The following is a 17,650-nucleotide window of genomic DNA, read 5'->3' on the forward strand; positions in this document are numbered from 1 at the left end:
AAGACTATGAACTGTAAATACCTTAGTTTGTATTCAAAATCACACGGCATAGGTCAAACTTTAGTGAAACTTATGAAGTTAATCATTTTCCATCATGTAAACAACCTTAAATGATTATTTTTCTAAAAATACTTATACTTTGAGTTAAATCATGAAATTTTTATGTGTTATCATATTCATAGTAAAAATCATTTTTCCAGAAAATAAACCTCCAATTCAAAGTTTAAGATGGTTTTTAATTATCCAACCCAAAACAGCCCCCGGTGGCACTCCGACGTCGTAAAAACAGTTTTTAAGATAATCTTTGAAAAACCAAGTTATACCTTGTTAAATTAGCATATATTTAAGTTATATTACAGGTCTTGGAGTATTTTAAAAGTTAAGTTAGAAGGATCTATTTAGTTTGCAAACAAGTTTGAAAACATTCAAACTATGTTCTTGTTGTTAAAATTTTATACCACAAAATAAGATAGCTATATATATATATGAATCGAATAAGGTTATGAACATAGTTACTACCTCAAGTTCCTTGGACAAGGTTGCTGTAAAAGAGGAGTAAGAACCTAGAACTAAAAGGGTGATGGAATTGGATGAAAGATTGGAAGTAAGTTTGTGTTCTTGGAAGGATTCTTGAAGTGTTTTTGTAAGGGTTTTCTTATGGTGATTAAGTGATGTTTTTGAAGCTAAATGATGGGGAAAATGCTTGGAGATGATCAAGTATGAAGTTAAGAGTATTTTGAGAGAGAAATGGGAGTGTAAGTATGAGAAAATGGGGTGAAGAAATGGTGTGCATGCATAAAAACGTTTTTAGGTTATAAAGGAAAAAAAAAGATACCTAACTTTGTTTTCTTGCTAAATAATTCATGCTACTTGACAAATGGTTGGTTCCACATGTTTCTTAATCATTTAAGGCTGCTAAGGAGCAGATTTTTATTGGTATATACCAATAGTAAATACATCTAGAAGCTGCGTATGATACGGGTACATTTACCCTAGATATACGTGTAGAAATCTTTGAGAAAACGGAATGAGGATTCAAATATAGCTATCTTTTGTAAATATACTTATATTGTTTTATGTATGTAAGCCCTTTAAAAGTGATAAAATACATATCTATACGATGCATGTATAAGTATTATAGGTTATAAGTATTTATGTCGAAGAACGTTACGTATAGTTATCGTTTTGAAAACTTAAGTTAGTAGTTTCAAAATATACTTATAACTCATTGTTATTAGTACCCAATGAGATGTTAAACATCCTTAGATCATGTTAAATATATATAAATACATATATATACATAAACGTATAATTATCGTATGTTATATAGTTCGTGATATCATCGGTCAAATTGGACGGTCAAACGTTGTGTAAAACTCTTTTCGAAGACATAAGTCTCAACAATTTGGATTGCTTGTCATGTTGGTAAGGTTTAATTTATGTAAATATTAATCTTATAAATATAGAATGATCGAAAAAGTGCGGGTCATTACAGTACCTACCCGTTAAATAAATTTCGTCCCGAAATTTTAAAATTGTACCTATTTTGCGTCATCGGGAAACAAGTGTGGATACTTTTGTTTCATTTGATCCTCTCGTTCCCAAGTAAACTCGGGACCCCTTCGAGCATTCCAACGAACCTTAACGATCGGTATGTTGCTCTGCTTGAGCCGTTTAACTTCACGGTCCATGATTTCGATTGGTTCTTCGATGAATTGTAGTTTCTCGTCGACATGGATTTCTTCAAGAGGAATGGTGAGGTCTTCCTTTGCAAGACACTTCTTAAGGTTCGAGACGTGAAAGGTATTATGTACTCCGGTGAGTTGTTGCGGTAACTCGAGTCGATAAGCTACCGGTCCAATGCGTTTGATGATCTTGAACGGGCCTACATATCTTGGGTTCAGTTTACCCCTTTTTCCAAAACGTATCACACCTTTCCAAGGTGACACCTTTAGCATAACCATGTCACCGATCTGAAACTCTAATGGTTTCCTTCGGACATCGGCGTAGCTCTTTTGGCAACTACGGGCTGTTTTCAATCTCTCCTTGATTTGTACTATCTTCTCAGTCGTTTCGTGTATGATCTCGGGACCAGTTAAATGTCGATCTCCTACTTCATTCCAACAGATAGGAGATCTACACTTCCTTCCATACAATGCTTCGAATGGTGCAGCTTTAATGCTCGCATGATAACTATTATTATACGAGAATTCTGCTAACGGTAAATACTTATCCCATCCGTTTCCAAAATCGATCACACATGCCCTGAGCATGTCTTCAAGAGTCTGAATTGTTCTTTCACTCTGCCCGTCGGTTTGCGGATGATATGCGGTACTCATATCCAGACGAGTTCCTAGTGCCTCCTGTAGTGATTGCCAGAACTTTGAGGTAAATCTACTATCACGATCAGATATAATGGAAATAGGTATTCCATGCCTTGAAACAACTTCCTTTATATACAATCGTAATAGTTTCTCCATTCTATCCGTTTCCTTTATAGGCAAGAAATGTGCAGACTTGGTGAGACGATCAACAATCACCCAAATGGTGTCGTAACCCCAGGCAGTCTTTGGTAACTTCGTGATGAAATCCATGGTAATACCATCCCATTTCCATTCTGGGATTTCTGGTTGTTGAAGTAACCCTGACGGCTTCTGGTGTTCTGCTTTGACCTTGGAACAAGTTAAACACTCCCCAACATATGTTGCTACGTCTGTCTTTAAATTAGGCCACCAATAACGTGTCTTAAGATCTTGATACATCTTTCCAACTCCAGGATGTATCGAGTATCTTGTCTTATGTGCCTCGTTCAATATCAACTTCCTTAATCCACCCAACTTTGGTACCCAAATACGATTTGCAAAATATCGGATTCCGTCTTCCCGTATAACGAGTTGCTTCTCATACTTCTTCATTATTTCATTTCTTATGTTTTCTTTATTGAGTGCTTCTTGTTGAACCTCTTTGATTTGTGAGTTGAGATTCATGCGAATTTTTATGTTCATTGCTCGAACTCGGATTGGTTCTCGTTCCTTTCTTCTTAGAGCATCGGCCACTACGTTCGCTTTCCCGGGATGATAGCGAATTTCACAATCATAGTCATTTATTAACTCGACCCACCTACGTTGCCTCATGTTCAATTGTTTCTGATCAAAAATATGTTGAAGGCTTTTATGATCAGTAAACACAGTGAATTTAACCCCATACAAGTAGTGTCTCCACATCTTCAATGCAAACACAACTGCTCCCAATTCTAGATCATGCGTCGTATAATTCCGCTCGTGAATCTTCAATTGTCGGGATGCGTATGCAATAACTCTCTTCCGTTGCATAAGAACGCAACCAAAACCTTGTCGTGAAGCGTCACAATATATTTCAAAATCATCGTTCCCTTCTGGTAACGATAAAATAGGCGCCGTAGTTAACTCCTTCTTTAGTATTTGAAATGCGTTCTCCTGCTCAGAGGTCCATTCATATTTCTTCCCTTTTTGCGTTAACGCTGTCAACGGCTTAGCTATTCGGGAAAAATCTTGAATAAACCTTCTATAATAACCGGCTAAACCCAAAAATTGGTGTATCTGCGTTGGTGTCTTAGGAGTCTCCCATTTTTCAATGGCTTCAATTTTTGCTGGATCAACCTGAATTCCTTTGCTACTAACAACGTGGCCAAGAAATTGCACTTCTTTCAACCAGAAAGCACATTTAGAAAATTTAGCATATAGCTGTTCTTTTCTTAACAACTCTAATATCAACCTTAAATGCTGCTCATGCTCTTGCTCACTCTTGGAATAGATAAGAATATCATCAATGAAAACGATAACAAACTTATCTAAATATGGACTACAAACTCGATTCATGAGGTCCATGAATACAGCTGGCGCATTTGTCAACCCAAACGGCATGACCAAAAATTCGTAATGACCATAACGTGTCCGAAAAGCAGTTTTCGGTATATCTTCTTCTTTGACACGTAATTGATGATAGCCCGATCTTAGGTCAATTTTCGAGTACACACATGATCCTTGGAGTTGATCAAATAAGTCGTCAATTCTCGGTAGTGGATACCGATTCTTGATAGTTAACTTATTTAATTCACGATAATCTATACACATTCGGAAAGATCCGTCTTTCTTCTCGACGAATAAAATTGGAGCTCCCCACGGTGAAGTACTTGGTCGTATGAATCCACGATCCAGTAATTCTTTTAACTGACTCTGAAGTTCTTTTAACTCAGACGGTGCAAGTCTATATGGAGCACGGGCAACCGGTGCAGCTCCTGGTACAAGATCTATTTGAAATTCTACAGATCTAAATGGAGGTAATCCCGGCAACTCTTCCGGAAATACTTCAGGAAAATTTCTTGCCACAGGCACGTCATTGATGCACTTCTCTTTTTCTTTCTTTTCGACTTTATTAACATGTACTAAGATAGCATAGCACCCTTTCTTCAAGCACTTTTGAGCTTTCAAATAACTAATGAGTTTTAGCTTTGAGTTACCCTTCTCTCCATAAATCATTACTGGCGTTTTATTCTTACGAGGAATGCGAATTACCTTCTTGGCGCACACAACTTCGGCTCCTATTTTGGACATCCAGTCCATGCCGACTATTACATCAAAACTTCCTAATTCTACGGGTATCAAATCAATCTTAAATGTTTCTCCGGCTAAATTTATTTTACAATCATGGCAAATTTTATCGGCTTTAATTAGTTTACCATTAGCTAACTCAATCATGTACTTAGCATCTAGAGGTAATGATGAACAATTCAATTTAGCGTGAAAGCCTCTACACACGTAACTTCTATCAGCACCAGTATCAAATATAATAGATGCGGATAAGTTATTAATGGTAAACGTACCCGTAACAAGCTCCGGGTCTTCACATGCCTCTCTAGCATTAATAACAAATGCTCTCCCACGTGCAGGTCCGATATTCTTCTCTGGATTCGGGCACTGGCTCTTATAGTGACCTTGTTTTCCACACCCAAAACAAGTAATGGTAGCCAAAGCAGTTCTAATTGCATTGGTGGCAAGAGTCTTGGTACCATTTGTATTTGTAACGAGAGCCCTACAATCTTCAGCAAGATGACCCTTTCGATTACATTTGTTGCATACCACATTACAGTAACCAGAGTGATGTTTGTGGCATCGGTTGCATAAAGGATTTTGTCCTTTATAACCAAAGCTTAAACCACTACCCGCACCTTGCGTGTTTTCTTGTTTCTTAAAAGATTGTTGTTGGTTACCTCGATCATAATTTCCATTCCACTTTCTTTTGTTACCTGATACCTTCACATCAGTATTGGATACTTTCTTATCCATGATGACCTGATCCATTAGCTCGTTTGCCATGGTTATAGCTTCATGAATTGTCTTAGGTTTCGATGCTGTAACATTTGCCTTGACCTTTTTGGGCAAACCATCTTTGTACATTTCAATCTTCCGTTCTTCGGTTGGAACCAATTCAGGACATAGCAAAACTAATTCCATGAATCGCTGATTGTAGTTGGTGATTTCAGTACCAATAACCTTCAGACTTCGTAACTCATCTTCCAACTTCCTAACCTCGTTCCTTGGACAATATTCGTTGATTAACATTGTTTTGAATTCTTCCCACGGAGTATCATAAGCTACATCTCCTCCTACAGCCTTCACATAATTTTTCCACCACGTGAGTGCACTATCTTGTAAAGTGCACGATGCATACTTGGTCATGTCCTTTTCAACACAACCACTGATTTTAAACACAGTCTCCATCTTTTCTATCCACCGGGTTAAACCGATTGGTCCTTCTGTTCCACTGAATGATGAGGGCTTGCAAGCTTGAAAAGTTTTGTAAGTGCACCCCACACGAGGATTTGGGTTAACTGCAGCACCTCTTGCAGCCTCGACCCATAACATTCTGTCGTTCACTCGCTGATTGATGAGTTCCTGGATTTCTTGTTCCGTCATTCGATTCAATCGCGCCATTTCCTAATGAAAGAAAATAATTATTCACATGGATTATTATAGATGTAGTGTGTATTTATAGTACATTATAGCTTGTTAATAATATGAACCAGGTATTATTATAAAAGCCTTTTCTTCTTATTAGCGTTTTATAATTATATCTAGGGTAGTACCTACCCGTTAATGTCCATACTTAATAGCTTAGTACAGAATCAATTACTACCATCTAAATAATACTTAACCATGGAAAATTATTGCATTTCACACTTCACTATTTTACATATGCTTATCTTACATCGAACATTAAGCAAACCACACTAATAATATTATACAAAACATTATATGATCCCATGGTTTAATACGGCAGCGCATCGTTTGGTCTATTTTCTAGGACGTTTAGGTTCAAAGAATCGCTTAACGCTTATCCTGGCTGTCTGCCTATATTTTGGCTGTGGGACTGAAGAACTGGATGCCGGGATAGAACGAATAGGAATAGCGGGAATAGGGGTGGTAGTGTCTAGTGGAGTTGGTGCCACATCATCCTTACTAAACTCGGGATTTGAATTTTCTAATTCATTAGCCTTTCGTTTCTTTCCTAGTTCGAACTTGTCTTTTGTAATTTCCTGTATTTCTTCCTCGGGTTCACTTTCCTCCTCGGGTTCACTTTCCTCCTCGGGTTCACTTTCCTCCTCGGGTTCACTTTCCTCCTCGGGTTCACTTTCCGGGTTCTCTATAGTTGGTTCATCCTGAATTTGTGAGTCTTCCCCAAAGATATTATTTTCGTCATCGGATAGGTTAATGACTGGAACACCATCTGAAGATTCTGGTTCGGAGTCGCTGAACGTGATGACAAGTTTTGAGCCCGACATCTATCACACAACAACTAACCCATTAGTACTACATAATATTTACATATAAATTTTAACCAACAATGATAAGCAATGGTTTTTAAATCAGACCCGGTCAAAGTCCAGACTTACTAATGTATCCTAACGACTTATCAGTTAGACACACTAATGCAAACCTGGTTCGCTAAGACCACCGCTCTGATACCACATGTCATAACCCGTCCTTAACCATAAGAACGTGTTAAATAACGTATGATTTCATTGCGAGGTATTGACCTCTATATGCGACATTTTTAAAAGAAAAACTGCATATATTATACATTACAAACCATGATTCTTATTTTTGTTACAAGCTTTGGACAACATAAAAATGATTATCGTTTAGCGATAATCTTCGACTTACAAACTTTACATATAATGATAACAACACGGTTTCTAGCATATTTTACAACACAGATCCTCGGGTATGCAGTTTTATTTTTGACACAAATATGCGTACGCAAGATCCTGCTCAAATTCAACATTATGCAGCGGAAGCTTTAGTAATCTCCTGAGAATAGACATGTTTTAAAAGGTCAACATAAAGTTGGTGAGATATAGGTTTAGTGCCGGCAGCAATATATATATATATAGACCACAAGATTTCGTATATAAACAGTTTAATAAAAATATTCTAAGTGGTTGAGCACTTGGTAACCATACTTAACATTTAATCACGTCGCATATTCCCTTTAATATGAAATCTTACTACACCGTACCAAGTGTAGTCACAAAACGAAGTACTGTGCAACCGTTGAATACTGGTCGTCCAGTCCGGTTGGGGTTGTCAGGCCCGATAGATCTATCAACAGGATTCGCGTTTACAATACCGCTGTAAATAACAGTTACCAAGCTACAGGGAAGTATGCCAGTGGTACAACTCAACGTAGAATATATTTTTCAGTTACTTGTGTCCATAACGTAAAACATAAAATACATGTATTCTCATCCCGAAATATTTAGAGTTTAAAAGTGGGACTATATACTCACTTTCGTCTTGAAGATATATATATAATTTGACTTGGTCTCCGGTTGATATCACGAACCTATCCATATATAATATATCAATACCTTTTCTTTTTAAACAAACGTCACATATATATACTTGTTATACTTTTAATACTTTGAATAATTCCTTAGTCCGTAGTTAGCAGTTCGTTGTTAGTAATTCAATTTTAATGGTTCATTTTTAGATGTTTAATATACCCGCAATGAAATAAATAAAACCCCCAACGAAATAAATAAAACCCCATCGTATATGTATTGGTTGAGATTAATCTTGACCCACGGTACCGGTGTTGTCAAATGACGTGTTGCGTACATAAAGTACCGGTGTTGTCAAATGACGTGTTGCGTACAATCATGGGATCTTATGATTAATCTTCTCGTGTTGTTTACGGGTGATCCTGAACCATATAAAATTGAATTATAAGTACATATATATAAAATATCATGTTAACTTAAAAAGATGTGATTTATTTAATTTTTCCCAATTATTTTCGTGGCTAAACTAGTCTTGGATATCCGATTTTGTTTCGGTCATAGTTTCTTCGTTACAACTCCGTTTTCGTTGATTCAACTTGCCATCTCCTTGGATCGAGTCCCTCTTTAAGACTATGAACTATAAATACCTTAGTTTGTATTCAAAATCACACGGCATAGGTCAAACTTTAGTGAAACTTATGAAGTTAATCATTTTCCATCATGTAAACAACCTTAAATGATTATTTTTCTAAAAATACTTATACTTTGAGTTAAATCATGAAATTTTTATGTGTTATCATATTCATAGTAAAAATCATTTTTCCAGAAAATAAACCTCCAATTCAAAGTTTAAGATGGTTTTTAATTATCCAACCCAAAACAGCCCCCGGTGGCACTCCGACGTCGTAAAAACAGTTTTTAAGATAATCTTTGAAAAACCAAGTTATACCTTGTTAAATTAGCATATATTTAAGTTATATTACAGGTCTTGGAGTATTTTAAAAGTTAAGTTAGAAGGATCTATTTAGTTTGCAAACAAGTTTGAAAACATTCAAACTATGTTCTTGTTGTTAAAATTTTATACCACAAAATAAGATAGCTATATATATATGAATCGAATAAGGTTATGAACATAGTTACTACCTCAAGTTCCTTGGACAAGGTTGCTGTAAAAGAGGAGTAAGAACCTAGAACTAAAAGGGTGATGGAATTGGATGAAAGATTGGAAGTAAGTTTGTGTTCTTGGAAGGATTCTTGAAGTGTTTTTGTAAGGGTTTTCTTATGGTGATTAAGTGATGTTTTTGAAGCTAAATGATGGAGAAAATGCTTGGAGATGATCAAGTATGAAGTTAAGAGTATTTTGAGAGAGAAATGGGAGTGTAAGTATGAGAAAATGGGGTGAAGAAATGGTGTGCATGCATAAAAACGTTTTTAGGTTATAAAGGAAAAAAAAAGATACCTAACTTTGTTTTCTTGCTAAATAATTCATGCTACTTGACAAATGGTTGGTTCCACATGTTTCTTAATCATTTAAGGCTGCTAAGGAGCAGATTTTTATTGGTATATACCAATAGTAAATACATCTAGAAGCTGCGTATGATACGGGTACATATACCCTAGATATACGTGTAGAAATCTTTGAGAAAACGGAACGAGGATTCAAATATAGCTATCTTTTGTAAATATACTTATATTGTTTTATGTATGTAAGCCCTTTAAAAGTGATAAAATACATATCTATACGATGCATGTATAAGTATTATAGGTTATAAGTATTTATGTCGAAGAACGTTACGTATAGTTATCGTTTTGAAAACTTAAGTTAGTAGTTTCAAAATATACTTATAACTCATTGTTATTAGTACCCAATGAGATGTTAAACATCCTTAGATCATGTTAAATATATATAAATACATATATATACATAAACGTATAATTATCGTATGTTATATAGTTCGTGATATCATCGGTCAAATTGGACGGTCAAACGTTGTGTAAAACTCTTTTCGAAGACATAAGTCTCAACAATTTGGATTGCTTGTCATGTTGGTAAGGTTTAATTTATGTAAATATTAATCTTATAAATATAGAATGATCGAAAAAGTGCGGGTCATTACAATATACGTTAAGTTTAGTTACCAGGGTGCTCAATTACGTAGAATCTTTTGATAAACGTTTCGGATGAAACAACTGAAATCTTGTGATCCACCTTTATATACAGATTATGCGTAACATTAAAACTATGAACTCACCAACCTTTTTGTTGACACTTTTAAGCATGTTTATTCTCAGGTTCCTAAAAACCTTCCGCTGTTTGCTTATATGTGATACAAGCTATGTGCATGGAGTCATACATGCTTTATTCGAGAAAACGTTGCATTCACAAAATCATCACCATGTATCTTATTTTGACTGCATTATCAACAGATGTAGTATTGTAAACTATTATTTATAGTGATTGTCTATATATAAAAATCATCAAACGTCGAAAACCTTGGAATTTGATATTCAATTATGGTGTGACTTTTCAAAAGAATGCAATGTTTACAAAACGTATCATGTAGAGGTCAGTACCTCACTGTGAAATCGATGAACGATGTATTCGTCCAAAGGCGTTTGGAGGGATCATCACATACCCTTAATCTCTCCACCCCATATTAATAGTTCATCTTTGTTAAACTGTGTGTTTTTTATTTGTAGACTATTAAATTCGAATGGGGAGTATTATTTAAATGACTTAAATATAAAAATAAACAAAATAAAGATAAAAAGATAATTTCTAGTTATTTTAAAATTAAGAATTATGCCAAATGTAGCTCTTAGGGCTACATTTAAGTATTTATTACAATGTGTTAAATTTTCATATTATAGCGTACTTTCTGTACTTAAACTCACGGGATCGGTTTATTTATAGAAACATGTAGTTTTATATTGAAATTATCAACTTTATAGTTAATGCTTAAATGTAGCCCTTAAGGCTACGTTTAGCATTTTCCTAAAATTAAAAGTCAATTAAAAATTATTTTAAAAGAAAATTTAATTATTAGAAAAATAAAAGTAAAAAGGAAAAAAGTCACAATCAAAAATCAGTTACCATCTTTTCCAAAATCGTCTTTTCCATCCCACTAAACCTGCAACCTCCAAAAAAAAACTTTTCAGCGACACTTTTTTTATTATTACAAAAATTCAACTGAAAAAGGAAAAAGTAAGAAATTAGAAGAGAAAAAAAAGAAAAAGAAAAACGTAAGAAATCCACATCGCTGAAGCGACCTTGATTGCAGCACGGTGAACGGCGTTAACGAGCCGAAGTGGCGAAACTGTCAGTTGCTGACGTTTCGTAACGGCGATACTGAACAAATCTCTTCACTCCTAGTGCTCTTATAATCAGAACTAATAACCTGTCATATGTGGTGTCAACGTTGTTTTTTTATACAATATATTTATAATGGCCCGTCAAGTACCATTAACGGATCCGTTACTTGGTCCCACAGCTTGATCATAACTCTAAATGAATCTAATAAACAACATTGCATTCTTTATTTTAAAATGATTTCCTATAAAGGAAATCTAACAAAATATGTAAGTTTAGAAAAATCCGACATATGTAAATAACCAAAGTTGACCAAAAACCAAGTTAACAAAACACCCACAAAGAAATATAACCAAAAGTAGAATGCAAGTTTAAACGTTTAAATAAAATCTGCCAACATGCATGCAGACTCTCTAGCACAGCGGAAACCAAACAATCAAGTACCTGAGAAAACATGCGAGTAAACTGTCAACAAAAATGTTGAGTAAATTATAGGTTTAAAATAACGTATAAACTTTAGACCATAAGATTTCAAATGTTAGAAAACATAAAATATTATTCAATTAATCCATGAGTCACCTGATAACCACTTAACCATTTTCATACCCTTACCAAACAACAATATACACTGAACAGGTGTATTTTCAAAAATAACGAAGTACTAATACATTCCGATTATAAATTGCTAGCGCGACTAGCTCGAAATGGGGCTGTCAGGCCCGATAGATCTATCCATAGGATTCGCGTTCACCAGTAGAAATCAGTGATTACAGTTACCAGACTAGGTAATATTTTCGTTCAACTCATAATGAATAATTTAAATTTATTTCCACTTATGTGTACACGTAAAACAAAAATTGCATGTAATCTCATCCCAAAAATACTTTAAATAGTATGAAAAACGGGACTATAATTCACATTAAAGCAAATGAAGCAACGAAACAGAAATGCAAACAACAAAAGGTAAAGTGATCAAGAATGACCACAATGCCAACCTATAAATAAAGCAGGTTGATATAAATAACTAACTTAGGTCAAGTCTTAGTATGATAACCATAGTACTTGTTATATTAAAGCATAGAACATCACTCAGTATGATTCAGTATGAGCACGACAGCGTATAACACGTACTTTTTATTTTTAGAAAGTTTATATTTTTTGCAAGTTTCCATTTTTAGAAAGTTTTTATTTTTGGAAACTTTCTATTTTAGGAAAGTTTCTATTTTTGGAAAGTTTCTATTTTTAGAAAGTTTCTATTTTTAGAAAGTTTCTATTTTTGAAAAGCTTCTATTTTTGAAAAGTTTCTATTTTTAGAAAGTTTCTTTTTTGGAAAGTTTCTATTTCTAGAAAGTTTTTATCTTTGAAAAGTTTCCTTAATTAGAAAAGTCAACTGAAAGTCAAAGTCAACCAAAAGTCAACTCAAAAGTCAACATTGGTCAAACTTAGTCAACACTAAAATTTAAAGTGTAAATTATATTAATAATATAAGTTATAATATTATTTAAAATAATATTTGTATAATCATGTCATATCATAAGTTTAATTGAATTAAATCGAATTATAAAGTTAACATAAGTTTAAATGATATAATAGATATAACATAAGTATTTAATTAATTAATTAAATATTAATCATATCATAAGTATTATTAATTAATAATGAATTATTAATCATAATATAAGTTTTTTTTTAAAAGGCAATAATAATATTATACGAATAAATATTTATGTACATAGAGAATCCACGATATATACAGGCACGAGAAGCTGCTACCTATTCTCGATGTTAACTACGATACACAAGTAATTAGAAGACTATACACAATGCATACAGTTTATATCATAACCAGGACTCGAAGTGGAGGTGCAAATACACTTTAACAAAAAGTCCGCTGTCCGCTTTTAATCATACCGAAAACACATGAAATCGAGCATATCTAAGCATCAAATCATCAACACAATAATACACAAGTACTATACTATCAAAATAAGATTAAAATCAGTAAAAATAAATAGAAATGAAATATCTAGGGTTTGAGATTATACCTTAATCAAAGATTGATTGATATGAACGCGTAGAGAAGAACGAGAGCAATCCGATTATACTAAAAGCTCTTTGATCCAAGCAAAAATTGATTAAAGATGATGATGATGATGATGATGGTTGATGGTTGGGGCCAAGAAAAAGAAAAAGAGGAGAGAAAGTTGAGAGAAAAATTATAAGGAGAAAATAAAATGAGATAGTAATTTAGAATGAAAATGAAATAATAATAAATAAAAAATCAACCTCCCCCCATTAAGGGGTTCGGCCGAATGTGGGGTAGAGTGGGCCCCTTAGTGGCCCAAATTTGATAAATGTTCAATAGCTTGTGGCCCGAATGCCCGAACGAAGCCCGAAATGCGAAAACGCCGTTACGCGATTAAATCTTCGGAGGAAACACGCACACGCGAAAAATAAAATATAGAAATACTTTATATATACATATGATATAAAAATATCATAATTAAAATAATTGGGATTCAAAAATCTCAAAAGTCTAATCATTGGTTTGAAAACCGAAATGATTCGCCGAATAGAAATCCACGACACGTAGAAACGTACAATTTTAAATACGAATACATTTATTCATATATCACATAATAAAGGATATATTATTACTAAATAATAATATAAGTCATAGAAATGACGTGGCACGAATATCAATTAACCGACGTTAAATACTAACGAAAAAAGTAGGGTCGTGACAATATTCGACTTGCAAACGAGTCGACTAATCTCATAGCAACTAGTCGAAAAGTGTTATTCCTTACGACATTTTATTTTATATTTGTTAATTATATTTAAGATTTTATTTATCATCATATCATATAGATAGATTAAAAAAGAGTAAAAACTATATAGTTAAACTGTTCAACTATATAGTGTTGGATTTATTTATTACTACCGCGCAATGCCGCGGGGCCTTTAGTTGCGTATTCATAGTTAACGGCCTTTGGTTGCGTATTCATAGTTAACGGAGCGTATTATAGGTCTGTATATGTATTGAATATAGGTTGCGTATTCATAGTTAACGGAGCCTATTTTAGGTCTGTATATGTATTGAATATAGTCCGAGGTATTGAGTTTTTTTTTAAGTGTCCATTTAGCTTATAGTTAGTCCCGTTGTGTTTGTAAGATTTTTTTGAGTTGAACTGTGGGGTCGGAAAAATTTAACTCGCACCGAGCGAAAAGATAGAGCTCGCTAAAAATTCGGGTGAAAATAGTTTCTTTTATTTTAATTAAATTGTATATTTACACTTTTTACCCCACCAAAAATGTAAAGTTGAGGGGTCGTTGTGTAAATTGAGGCAAAGGTGAGGGGCTGAACAGAAACTCAAAACTACAACCCAAACGAATTGAAACTACAAAGTTTTTGGTGGTTTTTAGCATATAGGGATAGTTTTTGGTGGCTTTTAGTATATAGGGATAATAATCAAAGTCAACTGATTAAGTGATATATGGGTAACTTCAAAACTAGTGAAGTTTCAACCACTCACAGGCCCGGATTTGAAGATGTAGGTTGATCAATCACACAATTAAGATCTGTATTTAAAGATTATTTGAACTTTTATTTACATTTCTTAAAAGTTAAAAACTAAAACATATATGTTCCCTCCTTCAACACAACAATGAACAAACCACAAACACTCAACCATATATACACCTCCATCGCAGCTCAAATCTTCAAGTTAATTTACTCCTCTTGTTGTTCGTCATCAATCGAAAAATTCTTTATCGTATCTGGTGTGTTTTTCGTTCCGTCAAAGAACAAATCCCATTCATGGACATTCACATACTCATCTTCTCCTAATAACCCGTACTTCCAACTAAGTCCTTCGATAAGATCATCATCATCCGTACGCCCCTCGATCATATCTTTTCTCAATTTTGTCACTTTATTGATAATCGCTTCAACTGATACATCAAATGCATCTTTTAAAGTTTCTAACTTGCAACGAGGATTTGCATATATCACCTTCGGGATCAAACTTATCACATTTTCGCGCATTTTCTTGATATTTTGGGGACTAATTTGACTAAGACATTGTTCTATACTTACATTCTTACGAATATCATCCTCAGAGATAAAAACCGAGTATTTTGTATAGTTTTTTGGTAAATACCAAATGTATTGTGTATAAAAAGAACCAGGATGAAAAAACACGGGTATACAACCCGCTAAGATCGAATCAAAAGCCGATCTTCGTGTAGACGAATCACCTTGAGGTTGTAAGCAAAAAACCGAATTTTGAAACATTTTCATTACATTACTCGGCGATTGACACTTTTTTTCAACAATCCCACAATCTAGAAGCTTCCCAACCCTCGAATTCTTGCATTGATCGATTAAAAGACTCCTAATCGAGGTACGATCATTTGGGCGTGGAGCACCTGCAAAACTAAACAACCATTTTCGCTCTAATTTTATCATTCTATCTTGCCAATCGAAAACTTCATAAGCTTTACAAGGATGGAAATACGTCGGATATGGTATAGCAAAATCGTTCGAATTCCATGGATTTGATTCCACAAGAAGCGTTGACATGTTTTTTACGGCCGGTAACAATAAAAACTTATTACCCCAATCGGTTTCTTCATCGCTCGATCTTCGATAATCCCAAGTAGGTCTACCTCCAACAAGAAAATGATCTTGACCGTTCATTATCTTCCATTCGTCTCTTTTTTGTAACCAATCAACAAGCTCGAAAGAAGTAGCATCTCTCATAGAAACATTATAACCCCAAAGATATCTAGCAACATCAAACCCTGCGTAAAACGGGACAAAAATAGCAGAAGCTAGTGACGAATCATTCGTCAAGCATTCGTATTTCTTCATTCGATTAAAGAAAATAAGATCAAGAGTAAAGTGATCTGTATTATACCATCCATTATTTGAAAACACACCTTGAGTATTATTCAATTTAGGTCCAAATCCACCATTACTAGTGAATTTACACATACCTAACCATTTGTTAATACTTGCACATTCTTTCACTATATCTTCATTAAATCTTGAAGGAAGATCATAAACAAAAATATACCTTCCACCACAAGGATCACCGGTATTTTTTGCACTTCTCATTGCCTTCATGAAACCAAAATCTTTACGGTTCGATGAAATAACCGATTCGGAGTTTTCTTCTTCGGGGACGTACTGGACTAAATTCTGATCGGTTTTAGAAATATTGGTCCAAAAAATATGGCCTTCAGAAACACCATAAGAGTACAATAAACAGAGCCATAAGAATGCACAAAGTAACACTAAAACACAAACATGAGATTGTTTGAACATCATAGCTAGCTACCTTTCAAGTAACTAATAAATGTTGTAATATATTTATGGTGTGAATTGTTGTAATATAATTAGTAGCGAATGTAATTGGCGTGAGTAATTGGCTCACTTTTATATTTTATGGAGTACTGTACTATTGTAGCGACTTTCTTGATTTTAATTGGGTATTTGTAGTAGGTATTTCTGACTTGTAAATGTGTGTCACGTATAATTAAATATTTAAATTACTTCAATTTGTATTGTGGTCAAGGTAAGATTCCCTAAATTCCGCTAGATATATAAAAATATATAAAAGCTTATTAACACGAAAAGTAGATAACGAGGGATGGTGGCCCCGCGAAAATACATTAAATTTTGAATCTGAATTATTTTTGTTATTTTGAACCTGTGATAAATGTAATCCAAACGTGTTATGTGATTTGTCGATATGAATGAGAGTAATCTGTGATATGCCCACACACCATATATATACAAGACTCTAACCAATTCTTCACACACACACACACACACACATACATGCACTGCTATCTATGGTTAAATCAGTCGATTCATCCTACATCCCTTTGCTCTGTTTTGAAGAAACACCAAATCAAGAAATTAAAGTCAAAGTCAAGAAAACACACATTATCTAAATCCCTTTGCTCAGTTTTGAAGAAACACTCAAATAATAAGTGATTATAGGAAAGAAAAATTCTCCGTAAGACACTGTGATTTAATTAATCAATAATTGACTCACATGTCTTCCCAATTATGGAATCAAATCAATAAACAGCATGTAAAAAGTCAAAAGTTGACTTGTATAATAATAATAATAATAATAATAATAATAATAATAATAATAATAATAATAATAATAATAATAATAATAATTTATAGATTCTTGTAAGTTTTTTTGCGCTACTGGTCCCTCATTTTTAGCTAAGATATTTTTGCGCCAGTGGTCCCTCGTTTATATTGAAGAAGAAGAGTAAAAAGACGATTTTACCCTCACATGTATTGCACATGACAAGGGATAACGGAGCTTTTTAACATAAAATTGACGGAGGGACTCGAATTGCAAAATTAAAATAATTAAGGGACGCTGATTGCCAAATTAAAAACCAAGGGACCAAAGTAGCGATTTGGGGTATAATAGAGGGACCAACTGAGCAAAAAATTCTCTTTTTAAAATGCTTTTGTCTAAAAA

The 17,650-nt window shown here is 34.0% G+C and overlaps 1 protein-coding gene across 1 annotated transcript; it reads right to left on the minus strand.

Annotated features, from left to right (window-relative positions):
- Window positions 1-14,865: 14,865 nt before the first annotated feature.
- On the minus strand, window positions 14,866-16,464 carry LOC139870119 (xyloglucan galactosyltransferase MUR3-like). The gene has a single exon (XM_071857970.1). The coding sequence runs from the start codon at window positions 16,462-16,464 to the stop codon at window positions 14,866-14,868; it is 1,599 nt and encodes a 532-aa protein (XP_071714071.1).
- Window positions 16,465-17,650: the final 1,186 nt, after the last annotated feature.

The sequence above is a fragment of the Rutidosis leptorrhynchoides genome, chromosome 10 (assembly GCF_046630445.1).
Source record: "Rutidosis leptorrhynchoides isolate AG116_Rl617_1_P2 chromosome 10, CSIRO_AGI_Rlap_v1, whole genome shotgun sequence".
Classification (NCBI taxonomy): Eukaryota; Viridiplantae; Streptophyta; class Magnoliopsida; order Asterales; family Asteraceae; genus Rutidosis; species Rutidosis leptorrhynchoides.